Source organism: Haliotis rufescens, unplaced genomic scaffold, assembly GCF_023055435.1.
Source record: "Haliotis rufescens isolate VD_foot unplaced genomic scaffold, xgHalRufe1.0.p SCAF_5, whole genome shotgun sequence".
In the NCBI taxonomy this organism is placed as follows: Eukaryota; Metazoa; Mollusca; class Gastropoda; order Lepetellida; family Haliotidae; genus Haliotis; species Haliotis rufescens.
This window is the reverse complement of record NW_025964223.1, coordinates 30,910,515-30,924,311: the sequence shown is the minus strand read 5'-3', so window position 1 is coordinate 30,924,311 and position 13,797 is coordinate 30,910,515. Positions and strand designations below refer to the sequence as shown.

Sequence of the window (13,797 nt, the reverse complement as noted above, 5' to 3'; positions counted from 1 at the left end):
ATTCCTGCTCCTCCTCACAAACCTAATCAATCTGGCAATTTCTGTGGACTACAATCTACGATTACCCCCCTTCATCATTTTGCCAACCCTGGGTCCAGTTGGCAGACGTCTGTTGATCTACACCACCAACTGGAAATTGATCACCAACGATCACTGGATCCTAGATGTTGTCTTTCATGGTGACAAATTACTCTTATGGACCTGACCTGTTCTGGAAGGCAAGAAATTAAGGGCAGCCAATCTTGCCATCAACACATTATTGGAGAAATGAGCCATACGCACACAAGGACACCAGCAAGGGCGTTTATTCACCAGGGTTCATAATATGGAAGAAGAATTCCACCAAAATGAGAATGATCATCGACCTCAAGATCCTGAACAAGGATTTTGTCATACCTCCTCCAAAATTCCAGATGGAATCTGTCTGGAAGATAAGATCTACACTGTGTGAGAAAGATAGTATAGACCTTCAAGACCCCTATCTCCATGTGCTGATTCATCCTTTATCTCAGAACTGCCTCAGGTTCACAATGAATGGTCGTCGCCACGAGTTCCAGGTCATTCTGAATCTTGATTGTGCCATGGCTGTTCACCAGAATAACGGCACCCATGATCAGCTGTAACAATCTCCATTTTGTCCGCCTTCATGGATACCTGGATGATTTTCTGCCTCAAAACTGGACTTTTCTGACCCTTATCTCCTGATCTACAATGCTCAGACTTTACCGACTCATACGATCAGATGGTAGATGTCCATCATCAGAAGGTTAATATCTCTCCAGGACCTGACCTACAGAGGAAGGCTACATGTACTGCCTCTACAGGCCTGGATAAACGGTCATCGAAACCTATCGTTAGACACCCTGGTTACATAACCAATCACCTTCCAAGACCACCTCCTGTGGTGGACGCATCAACAGCATCTCATGATGGGCATCCCTCTCACTTTTTACCCGCCAAAGCATTGTCTGGTTACAGACGCCTCAGCTGCCTCGTGTCGGCCTTTGACGCAGTCGCAAAGAACAAAGACACCGTGTTGTGTGGGTGGCGTCTGTCTGGACATGCAGGTGTGATCAGTGATGACATAAGTGAGTAGAACTTTTGTCTTGACCCAAGCAGTGACAATTCACAGCATGTAATTAGTGTTTGAATAAGATTGTTAATATGCTTGTTACAAGTGATGTGGAATACACAGTTGTTTGTTTTCAGCATATGTCTAAGTTGGTATTTCTGCTATCCAAAATGTCTTATTGTTGACATAAATGCTATGTTTAATAATGCGAGCAAAGACCACTCTCATTTAATTCATGCTCGCATTAATTTCAAAATTTACAGTATACAAAAACAGGGAGGAACCAAGCCCAGTTCTCTGATGATGGAGACCTCGCTTTTATTCTACTTGGCCGACTCATATAACTGCCGGATGGAAGCGAGACGTATTCCAGGGAAGTTGAACATCTTCACGGACAGCCAGTCCAGACACGGGAGGATCGTTTCCACAGAATGGACTCTTCATCCAGACATCGTCATGGGACACTCACCTGGATCTGATTGTGACTTGTCTAAACCATCAGTTCCCAGTCTACAGCAGCCTGGTACCGGATCTGCAGATTGACGCTCTGTCCATGGACTGTGTCAACCTATGTGCATATGCATTTCCTCCATGGTCTCTCATAGACAAGGTGATAGGATTAACAGATTGTACCATCTTTCTAATAGCCCCGATCTGGACCAAAAGACCTTGGTTTCCCAGACTCCTTGCCCTATTAATTTGAAGATCCTCTCCTAATATTGTTCCGCAGAGATCTTTTGCGTCAACCCTGATCGGACCTTTCCTACGAGAATCCTCTGAACCTATATCTCAACGCCTGGAGGCTATCATGCAAAGAATGCAGGCCTCCGGATTCTCTGAATCTCTCTCTACAGTGGTGGCTAAATCACTAAGATCGTCTACCTCTCTCCTTTATGATAATAGATTGGATAAGTTTATCCAATGGCGACGACAATCTGGATTAGGAAATGTTGCCATTACTATCACTAAAGTTGCCGACTTCCTTCTACATCTTTGTCAAGATAACAAGTTTAGTCATGGGACAAATCGGGGGATATCGATCTGCTCTTCATTCAGTTCTCCAACACGAGAGCCTTTCGATCGGCAATCATCTTATCTTAAACAGACTTATGCGTTCATTCCTTTTGGAGGATGTTCGTGTCCCTCGTACATTCCCGAAATGGAGCCTGTCAGTGGTTTTATCTGCTCTACTAACAAAACCCTTTGAACATCTTGCTTCCGCTACATTTCTAAAAAAAGAAAACAGCCTTCCTATTATCCATGCTAGGTTCTCTAAGCTACTTGATCGTCACTATATGGCTGAAATATTGCCGATGTGACGTTAATTCTTTACTCACTCACTAAGCTACTTGCACTGGAGGCAGGGTCGGGTAGCCTAGTGGTTAAAGCGTTCGCTCGTCATGCCGAAGACCCGGGTTCGATTCCCGACATGGGTACAATGTGTGAAGCCCATTTCTGGTGTCCCCAGCCGTGATATTGCTGGAATATTGCTAAAAGCAGCATAAAACCGTACTCACTCACTACTGCCACTGGACTCCTCAAATCTCACTCATACCCCTAACTGGTCTTCATCACCTTAGGTTCTCTCATGGAATTCGTAGCAAAGAACCAAGCTGTTGCTCTTTGCCCCTTGGGTCACTGACATTACACCATTCCTGCACTAGGACCTTCGGTGGATCATCCCGACCATCTTTTGTGCCTCATAAGAGCTCTCAGTGCTATCTAGCAGCGACAGATCCTCATTGCTGATGTCGGCAAAGATTATTCATCTCTTGCAAGACTCATTCGGACAAAGACATTACTAAGGCCACAGAAGCGGGATGGCTTAAGGCCACCACAGCCTCAAGTTATCGTCTGGCTCAGGACTCTTCTCCTCTCCTTGGATTGTGTTCTGCCCATGAAATCAGAGGTCTAGCCTCATGGACTTCATGCAGTTTCCTCAGAACAAGTGATTTCAAGTGATTTCAAGCTGCCAGTGGGAATTGCAGAACTCACATCCTTTTACTTGGGTGATATTCAGCCCGATCTTAAAGGATTTACTTGCGATTATTATGTCTCCCCCAGAATGGAGGGAAACATATTGTTTTTGGCACGGTTCCCCGTCGGCGTCGGCGTCGGCGTCGGCGTCGACGTTCCCACCGTTTCCGGACCATAACTCAGAAACCGTTTAATATTTTTTCGCGAAACTTTGTATACACATTAACCCAGCACTGAAGTGGTCCCTTTTGCTATTTAGAGATTTTTGACATTTTTATTTTTTCTCGTTTCCATGGAGATAACTTGAACATAGACTCTGAATGGGGGTAAGCTTGGTTTCCGGACCATAACTCTGAAACCGTTTAATATTTTTTTGCGAAACTTTGTATACACATTAACCCAGCACTGAAGTGGTGCCTTTTGCTATTTAGAGATTTTTGACATTTTTATTTTTTCTCATTTCCATTGAGATAACTTGAACATAGACTCTGAATGGGGGTAAGCTTGGTTTCCGGACCATAACTCGGAAACCGTTTAATATTTTTTCGCGAAACTTTGTATACACATTAACCCAGCACTGAAGTGGTCCCTTTTGCTATTTAGAGATTTTTGACATTTTTATTTTTTCTCGTTTCCATGGAGATAACTTGAACATAGACTCTGAATGGGGGTAAGCTTGGTTTCCGGACCATAACTCAGAAACCGTTTAATATTTTTTTGCGAAACTTTGTATACACATTAACCCAGCACTGAAGTGGTGCCTTTTGCTATTTAGAGATTTTTGACATTTTTATTTTTTCTCGTTTCCATGGAGATAACTTGAACATAGACTCTGAATGGGGGTAAGCTTTGTTTCCGGACCATAACTCGGGAACCGTTTAATATTTTTTCGCGAAACTTTGTATACACATTAACCCAGCACTGAAGTGGTGCCTTTTGCTATTTAGAGATTTTTGACATTTTTATTTTTTCTCGTTTCCATGGAGATAACTTGAACATAGACTCTGAATGGGGGTAAGCTTTGTTTCCGGACCATAACTCGGGAACCGTTTAATATTTTTTTGCGAAACTTTGTATACACATTAACCCAGCACCGAAGTGGTGCCTTTTGCTATTTAGAGATTTTTGACATTTTTATTTTTTCTCATTTCCATTGAGATAACTTGAACATAGACTCTGAATGGGGGTAAGCTTGGTTTCCGGACCATAACTCGGAAACCGTTTAATATTTTTTCGCGAAACTTTGTATAAACATTAACCCAGCACTGAAGTGGTGCCTTTTGCTATTTAGAGATTTTTGACATTTTTATTTTTTCTCGTTTCCATGGAGATAACTTGAACATAGACTCTGAATGGGGGTAAGCTTTGTTTCCGGACCATAACTCGGGAACCGTTTAATATTTTTTCGCGAAACTTTGTATACACATTAACCCAGCACTGAAGTGGTGCCTTTTGCTATTTAGAGATTTTTGACATTTTTATTTTTTCTCGTTTCCATGGAGATAACTTGAACATAGACTCTGAATGGGGGTAAGCTTGGTTTCCGGACCATAACTCGGAAACCGTTTAATATTTTTTTGCGAAACTTTGTATACACATTAACCCAGCACTGAAGTGGTGCCCATTAGTTGTTTGAAATTTCTAGGAGTTCTATTTTTGTCTCTGTTATTTAGTAATGGAGGGTGGGAATGAAGAGATGGGGTTTAACGTGAAGTAAACGAATGAATGGGGGTTAGGGGAGTGGGGGAAGACATGTTTTTACGAGTAAAAACACTTTCTAGTTAACCAATAGTTTTTCCGCCCTTCTACGGAAAACATTTGGGGTGGGGACGAGGAATTTTCACCTACAACTTCAGAAGGTGAGTACACCTTTCTTCCATGAGGATAGATCCCTAGAGAAACCATGTATCATAACAGCTGAGTCATCTTTATGACCGGAAGTGACATCACAATCAGAAGAGAAATGAGACCAGAACGTCATAAGCGAAAGAGAGGTCATAATTGAAGTCAAAGGGACCAGAAATGAGCTCATAAGAAATGAAATGAATTCTTTTGGGACCGACAGTGACGTCATTATTGGTGTCTTAGGTATCGGAAGTGATGTCATAAACAGGAAATGACATCATTTCAACCGGAAGTGACATCAGAAGCCGACAGAAAAGACCGGAAATGACATAAAATATATCAAAATTATGATATCCAAGAATATCTATAGGGATAATCATAAATAGGGATATCAGCAACATAATGGTAGTTCTAAAGAAGTTATCACATAATGACTGATTATTCCACTACATGATTTTCAAGTCCTCTGGAAATGGCTCAAGACATAACAGTCTTGGGGATTTGAAACAGTTATGTGATGGAAACACAAGGATAATACAACGTTACTGTCAACTATACAGGGATTATACTGAAGCCAGAACCCAGCTTCCCTCTGGTACATTCTTGCATGCAGCAATGATGTAAAAGAAGTTGAGTATTCATGAGAATTATCAAACAATAGTTATCTTTGTTTATAATTCTAAGAATACTACCTCTATTACATCACAAGTACTCCCTCCCACCTCCCAAATCATCTGTCTCAAGTAGACTGATGTTTGGAAAGAACTGATTAGTTACAAACAACTATTTATCATTTTCAGTTCACCAATTGAGCTTATGTCCATCATAAACATTTCCTCAGAAACCACTCATCCACAGAAACTGATGACATCAATGAACACAACTGAATTTGTTCAGTAGATTCAAATCTGATTTTTCAGTGTGGCTGTACACAGGCAACTACATTGAAAGGCCTCTTTAAGGCCAAATCTCAACACATTTTATCCATTTTTTATCAGTATTTAAATGTTTCAATGGTCTTTTGACCATAATCTTAAATTCACTCAGAATGCATGAATGGCTCTTTTATTTTCTTCTCTTCTGAAATTGCTAAACTTAGGAAGCTTAAATTTGTCTTTTATTTTAACTGCTGCTTACAGTTACATATTCAGCTGAGCTACAGTGTCATGCTATTATTTTATGTCATGGCGTTTTGTCCGACATCCGGCATAAACATCTTCTCCTAAGAAACTACTGAACCAGTAAAGCTGAAATGTCATGTACTTGGTCCCATCAATGATGACACCCCTGTTTCATCACGAAGTGTGAATCTTATTTTTCAATATGGCCACAATGTGTGAAGCCCATTTCTGGTATCCCCTGCCATGATATTGCGGGAATATTGCTAAAAGCGGCTTAAAACCATACTCACCTCATATGTAAACTTCACCTCTTAAATACAATAGCCTTATTCACCTGTAAAAACAGTCTGTACTTGCAGCACCTCCTTCAGCATAGTATATGAGTCAGTGTTTTGCTCAGAAAACAACAGAAGCCATCTTGAATCATTATTATTTTCTCTTGAACTAGCTAACATGACAAGAAGTGTTTTTTTCAAAATGCTGGAGAAAATTAATGTTAACATTTTCAGTTCATTTAGTTTCTTGTTATTTAGTTTCAATATCTTTCTGGTTACTATTCAGTTCACTTCCTATAAAATTTTCCTGTTTACATAATTTCCAAAATTCCAGTTATTTCATTCCAATTTTGAGGCATGATAAGAAGTGTGGGATATGTCATTCCTACATGTCAGTCAAGGACCCTTATTTTGCCTGTCCCAAGTGCCAAGTTATCATATGTGAAGTGGATCCTAGATGTGATCAGTGTTAGGATATTCAGGCACACATGTTTGCTTCACACTTTGCAAAATTTTGTGCTAAGTTGAGACTGGCAAAGAGGAAGAGCCCCTAGCTGAGCATGCCAGGTAAAGCAAAGTAGTCAGGGTTGCAGATGAAATATAGGTTGTGGGTTGGCTACTCCGTCCTGAAAGGATAGTGATATTTTGCTTATTGAGATTCACCTACACACCCTCCAGTAACACAGATGACAACAAAAAAACCAGTGTTATCACTATCACTATTTTGTTTGTTCATACACTAGTGACTATAAACTATAAATAACAGTCCCATTAAGCCTTCAGAAGAGATAGGCACTTGGGCTGCTTTATCTCATCAGAAGAAATTATACACGTGAAATTGATACACAAAAAAAGCCCTTTCTCTGGAAAAAATAACTCAGTCTTGATAAGTATCTCTTTGATAAGCTTAAGTTCAGTAGTTTCTGAGAAAAATTGTCCCCATTGTCCCCATTGCAGATACTATGCACCAACTAAAATAACAAAGATCAAGGGCCATAACTCAATTCACTGGACCACTTTTCGAACTCAGTTTCTTACTTAGATAAGAATGCAAACCTTCATTCAAGTAACTACAGCAGTTTCACACACAGTATGCACTAAGTTGAAAAGCACAGAGCAAGGTATATACCTCTGTGATTTTTGAACTCTTTTGAGATCATGACAGTAACCTCAGAGTGTAAAATTTCTTTTCTCTGACTTAAATAGTTTTTGAGAAAATTTGTGCCCTTTGAGAAGCAAATGGACAGAAGGACAGATGGACGAACTCCGTTCCTATATCACCTGCTCCACTTCGAGGTGAGGGATAATATATATCATGTCACAGATAAAGACGATGATGGCAAATCTACGGAAAAAAGAAAGAGGAAGATTACTGAGGAATACAAGAGAACCTTTCAATTCAGAGGAATGCTCCAAGAGCAATGAAAAGATCACGTCAGCTGACATGGAACATGTTATTCTCCCTTGACAGATGTTTAGGATGATATGGACTGAATGCTCTACAATAGATAGACTGTTGGCTCTCCTTGTGTAACAGGCTGAAACATCCCCCTGGCCTGTTCTTCCCCAGGGAAGTAATAACCTAGGCCAGTTATTCCCCACCACTTGCCAGACCTTCTCCCCAAATTTGAGGTGGAAAAGTTTCAGCCTAGATATTCCCCCTATCTTCATCCCCCTTTCCAACCTAGGCCAGATCTTCCCCATACTTTTGACTCCAACCTAGGCTAGTTCTATCGCATCCTGGGCCAGTTCTTCTACACTGTGATCAGACCTTCCCCAGGTCTTAAAACATGGACATGGGGAAGGAATATTTTAGGGCAAGTCTCTCCCCTCAGGATTTCTTCAGGAAGCTCATATTTTATACATTTCTTACATATACATTTCTTAAACTTTATATTTATCTTCAAATATTATTATAATGTTCCACATTATTGCAAGAATTCTTTTATTATTATTATGGAATATGAGGATGTTGATGTTAATTGATGATTGACAAATGCTAAGATTCTATGGTGCCAGTGATATTCATGATGTTTCATGATGTTTGTGTATTTATTTCTCTGAAATGTTCTTTGATGATTTAACCCCCTGGATGCTAAGTTATTTTTATGATGCACATTTTTATAAACTCTGACAGTAAATATTGTGCAAGAATTTGCTGTGGAGCGGCACTGGGCCTACCTCTGACTATAAAATTACGCTGAGAAATTACCTGTCTGAGAATGTCAAATTAATTACAGATATTTAAACTAGTTTAAAAAGTAGACACTGCTAAATGCTATCCACTATCTTGTTGGATCCAAGAAAACAGCAAATTTTGCCACATTTCATCATACAACGATAAAAGTACTGAGGAATGAACATTTTTATGGAAACTGTGAGCAAACAATATACTGCCTATTGTCTGAACGACATCCTGTCAGATAAGGTCGTCTTCAGACTACTCATGGTTGGTGTGACAGGATCTGGTTCCCTGACTTTATAAGTGGCGTTATCCGTGATAGTTACATTGGAGTTGTTCAGATTGTGCAGTAGCTGATGCTACAACCAGTCTATGAACACATCACCATTCATTTCCTGATGACAATCAGTTTTATTTTCACATAGAAAACTAGCTCACATCCATCAATAAGCCCAAGACCACCGGTTACGGCATGCAAAAAAATGACACGATTACCTTAACCTGATGGTAACATGGGTGCTTTTCATCCATCTGACGGTAGCCACATGTAGTCAGTGGAAAGATTCTTAGTCACCGAGGTTTCACCAAGGTAAATGATCTGAAAGCTCTGACCTCATAGACAGGATGGAATATTTTTACCTGAAAAGTGCTCGGTCATAATGCCATGGTCAGTGTATTGACTATCCTATCACGTGGAAAGCAATAATTAGTGAAGTCGCGTGCACATATTTCTATAGTCACTTTTCAGACTTCCCTCATTGGACTTAAAATAAATCTGAGCTTGCTGTTTTCGTTCATTTTTTTTCTCCTGTAAAATTGCCGATAGGACTCCTTGTGACTGAAATTCTTCAAACTACTGTTAAGTAGATCGGTAGTTACTTGATATTTCAATAGCAACAGTCTGTGAAACATTCTTCTATCTTGTTTTGACGGGCAAAAAGCATTTCCGACAGTGCTTTTGTGTGTTCCCATTTAAGCTATTTTTTCCTGTTGAGCTACAGTGCTGTGGCAAGTTTTAGCTGTTACAACCACTGACATACCATGAATAACTTTGATAATGTTAAGAAAATCATGTTGTGCGATCTTTCACACAAGATGTTTAGCTAGTTCTGCCAGTATGTACAGAATGTTAAATGAACTATATTTATTCTTACAGTGGCACATCTAAACCTTGGCATCCTAACGGCTCAGTTTGGTCAAAATGAAAATGCTGCCAAGGTGAGAAGACCCTTCTACTTCCCTAGGAGTTCCAGCATATATTAGATAGATTCATTATCAACAATAGTTAACATTTTTGCAACAGCTGTAGCCACAAAAGACATCTGTTATATGTCTTGTCATTTGTCATTATTCAATATGATCTATCATGCTAAATATATATATATATGTCTCCAAAAATTGTGCACAAAATGTGTATCTGATTTTACAAATGGCATCCATCTTAGCCAATTTCCAAATGTCATTTATCTCACCTGAGCTTGTGTTATGTCATGTTGTCTGTCCATTTGGCAGTCCCCTTTATGACATATCCTGTGAAGCCAAAAGGCTTATGAAGCTGAAACTTTGCATGAAGGATCCTAGCAATGTTGTGTTTAAAATTGCCCACAGAATTACGATTTGATTTTAGAATAAGGCTGCCATGGCAGCATGAATGGAAATGTCAATTACAGTACATTGCTGAGGATAAGGCAAGTTTTTCATACCTAGAATTAGGGGGCTTTTAAGGGCAGTCGCCTTGTACTCAGGGTTGAAGAGTTTTGATGGTATTTTTCCCCAACACAAAGACATTGCTGTTAGCACGTAACACTGGAAATACCATGTCAACAAATCTGTACTGAAGTACACAAATTAATCATGTGATTACACTGTCTAGTTATAAAACGTGTTCATTGTATATCTGGACTTATGTTTGTAATCTATTTTATTAATTTTGATAAAGAATTCATTCAATACTGTTTACATTCATTTCAACTGATCGCACAACACATCGTTATTCACAGCAACCGCAGTCAGATTACCGCTATTGACAGTGATTGATCAAATTGTTCCATAGGAAGAAATATCCGGCAATAGCAATAAGCTGTACCAAAGTGCTATGCTAATGGTTATTTATTTATTTCAAATATAGTAAAGGTGCAACTAAAATTACATGATATTGGAATATATTATTCCTGATGAAATAATTGTTTCAGATACAATTCTTCTGCTCATTGTATCAAAATTGTTTAAGTTATATTATTATTATACACGGTTGTTTCCACCAACGATGACATGCCAAATTGTTCCAAGAGGTTCTGATCCACAGCCATTAATTTAAGGCCATCTTTTCAAAATGTATTGATTTTTTTTGCATATGTGTAGTTAGGGCCGAACATGTATGTTCTGTTTCTTTGGGATATTATGAATTTTTACCTTGATTCAACCTTGACACCTTTACACTGTGATAATTGGTGTATCACCCGAAAGGAAAAGCTGAAAAGTAAAGGTAGATGCAAAGCTGGACAAGTATATCTTAGACTTCACAAGAAAAGCCTGCCACTATGTTTCATGTAATTGCCTGCTTACATTATGGAGCAATGGCAAGAAGTGACAAGGATTATCCTGGAAATGTTTTACCATCCTAAACCTTATGATAAAGGAGCAAATAGTGAAACAAGTTCAACTAGATTAAAGCTGTGTACGGATGGTGGGCCAGCATTACGACTACTTTGACTATGTGTTGGCTAGCCCTAGGTCAGGCAAAGCCAAAAGACCCATTGCTTTGGCCTGCTGAATTGTCTTAGCATAAGGCGCTGGAGGATGGACGATTTCAAACTGTCGGTGCTTCATTAAACAAGGGCAGTAGTATAGGTAATAGGGGTTCTGCCGCAACTCCACTGGAGCCGGATTTATAAACCTATACTGCTACTAAAGATGGATTTTTTTATGACAAAATGATTATGCGATTCAACAATAGTCATAAGATTAAGTTAAATTGACTCCAGCTCACCACCACCTGGAGTCGATGATATAAATTTTTATAGGTAATAGGGGTTCTGCTGCAACTCCACTAGAGCTGGATTTATATACCTATACTGCTACTACAGGTTGCATTTTTTATGCCAAAATGACTATGCGATTCAACGATAGTCATAAGATTAAGTTAAATTGGCTCTAGCTCACCAATACCTGGGGCCAATCATTGCTTTAGATGAGCCTAAATGGTAATAAAAATATTCTTCATTATTTTTATCAATAAAGCGATATTCAACATTTTTATTAAGTTCTTCGTTCATTTTACTAGGAGACCAGACTATATAATTACACTCTTCTTGTAAATTGATAAGAAACAATTTATAACCATATTTGGTTGGTTTGACATCACTGATATAATAAAAACCTTGTGGTAATTCTCTCCATTTAATAGCTTTTTCGATCTCCATTATTATATATATGTATGTAAGCATTGCTCTAAATGTGATCCAACGATAGTAAGCAATCTATTTTTAATCTCCAACCAGTTCTTTGGTTTTGGCACGGAATAACTGACGCGCTTGTTGCCTCCCCTGTTCTATGAACTTTTTTTTCTCGTCTTCGCTAATACCACTGGTCTTATGAGATTTTGATCGAATCTCCTGCTTCATTTCGTTGTATTTGGTGAGTTCTGACAACACTAAACGAAACTCCTCCTCGGATATCTTACAATCGACCATTGCTGTTGAAATATGATCCTCAATGCTGTTCAACTTTGCTTCGGCGAGTATCCGAATACTATCATGTTTTAATGCTTTCTTTTGTAACCTACGAGAAATGAATTTTATGGCTATTCCTGCCAGTCCAGAGACTCCAGCGGCTATTTCCATGCCGAGCACGATAGGCGCGGCGATTATAGTTGATAGTAAACCGACGCCTGCTACACCGAGTCCCATGCCAGCTGCTACAAGCGCGGTGTCAACTCCGTCGAGAGCATTCACGGCTCTGCGATACTTTTTATATAATCCAAGTCTCAACTCCCTATCCTTCTCTATTCAATGTTTTATGTCGCTTATTTGATGTAATCGAAATCCATCAACAGTATCCATCTTTTCAAATGCCTCATCGAGCGCCGGATATAAACTCATAGTGTATCTTACGATCATATAATAGTCTTTAATTGGTCTTGCTTCAATGTTTTGAGAGTATACATCAACCTTATCAAATTAATATTATACGGCAAGAATATCTTAATAAAATACTACCACTTTTAATAATTTGGCCCCCCCTCGAGGGTTGCAACGGGCGATGCTCTGATATGAATAATACTGCAACGTTGACGTTGGTGTTTCTTGAGCCATTTAATCGATAGACCTGGTAATATTTAGAAGGCATCTACCGGTGCATCTCCGAACAAGACTTCAATAATAAGCGTAGAAGTATTAAGTATTGCACTCAGGTTAACTTTAATATCATCGAATTCAGTAACCAAATTTAAACTAACATTTTTTAAGGCCGGACGACTATATAACGTATGACCTGGGTCTTCTGGCAGAAAAGTGACTAACACACTTTTTCGTTTTGATGGGATATAAGCCGCGAGTACAATGCCACTATTTATTATTTTAGTTAAATTATGTCCCTTACCTATCATCGCATAAGGTAGGGTAATGACGATATTCAGTAGCCACTCGATGTTTGCTTCGACCATAGTCCATTTATAATGTCGTTGCGAATAATATTGTACGAAGTGTTTTTAAGGAGTCTACTAACGTCGACATCGCTTAAATCTTCTAGATTACCCGTGAATGTGACTTCTTTCCGCTTGTATACATTATCGTGTAAGTGTAAAGCGTATAACTTACCATTGGTACCGAGTTTATCGAATCCTTCTGTGTCTCCGAGATCGGAAAGCGCAATTGTATTACATTGTCTGAGCGTTCCAGGGCCTGATGCATCAACCATTATTTTTAATATGGAGTATTACACTGAAGTATCCTATATGTACTGGTTGGTGTTTTACATCTAATACAGAAATTTTGAGGTCTGAAATAATACCATGTTTTAATTTTATATATTGTAATGACGAGAAAGATTCTGTTCTACCGCTATTATATTTTTCATTTTTCACTGGAACAGATCTGAGCAGAGTTGAAGGACTTTCTAGTTGAATATTATTTGTCGTACTGATTTGATCAAGATGGATACACAACTCTTTATAGGGAACTAAATCAGGTAATTTAACCTCCTGATCTGGTAACTTGTATATTGTGCCAATTAAGCGTGTAAATCCAAGTGTAGCTGATGGGTCCAATAAAAGTATATTTGTTTCCTCATTGTCGATTTTCACTGTCCCATTCGACTCATTTTGTG

General features: G+C 39.0%; 1 protein-coding gene across 4 annotated transcripts in view; it reads left to right on the top strand.

The window, feature by feature from the left end:
• The window catches only part of LOC124118346 (protein O-mannosyl-transferase TMTC2-like), a 475,717-nt gene that overhangs the window by 145,390 nt on the left and 316,530 nt on the right, over positions 1 to 13,797 (top strand). For all 4 annotated transcript variants that reach the window (XM_048383557.1, XM_046480439.2, XM_046480438.2 and 1 more), the window contains one exon: positions 9,629 to 9,690. In XM_048383557.1, coding sequence (XP_048239514.1) covers positions 9,629 to 9,690 — 62 coding nt within the window. The remainder of the gene's footprint in view (positions 1 to 9,628; positions 9,691 to 13,797) is intronic.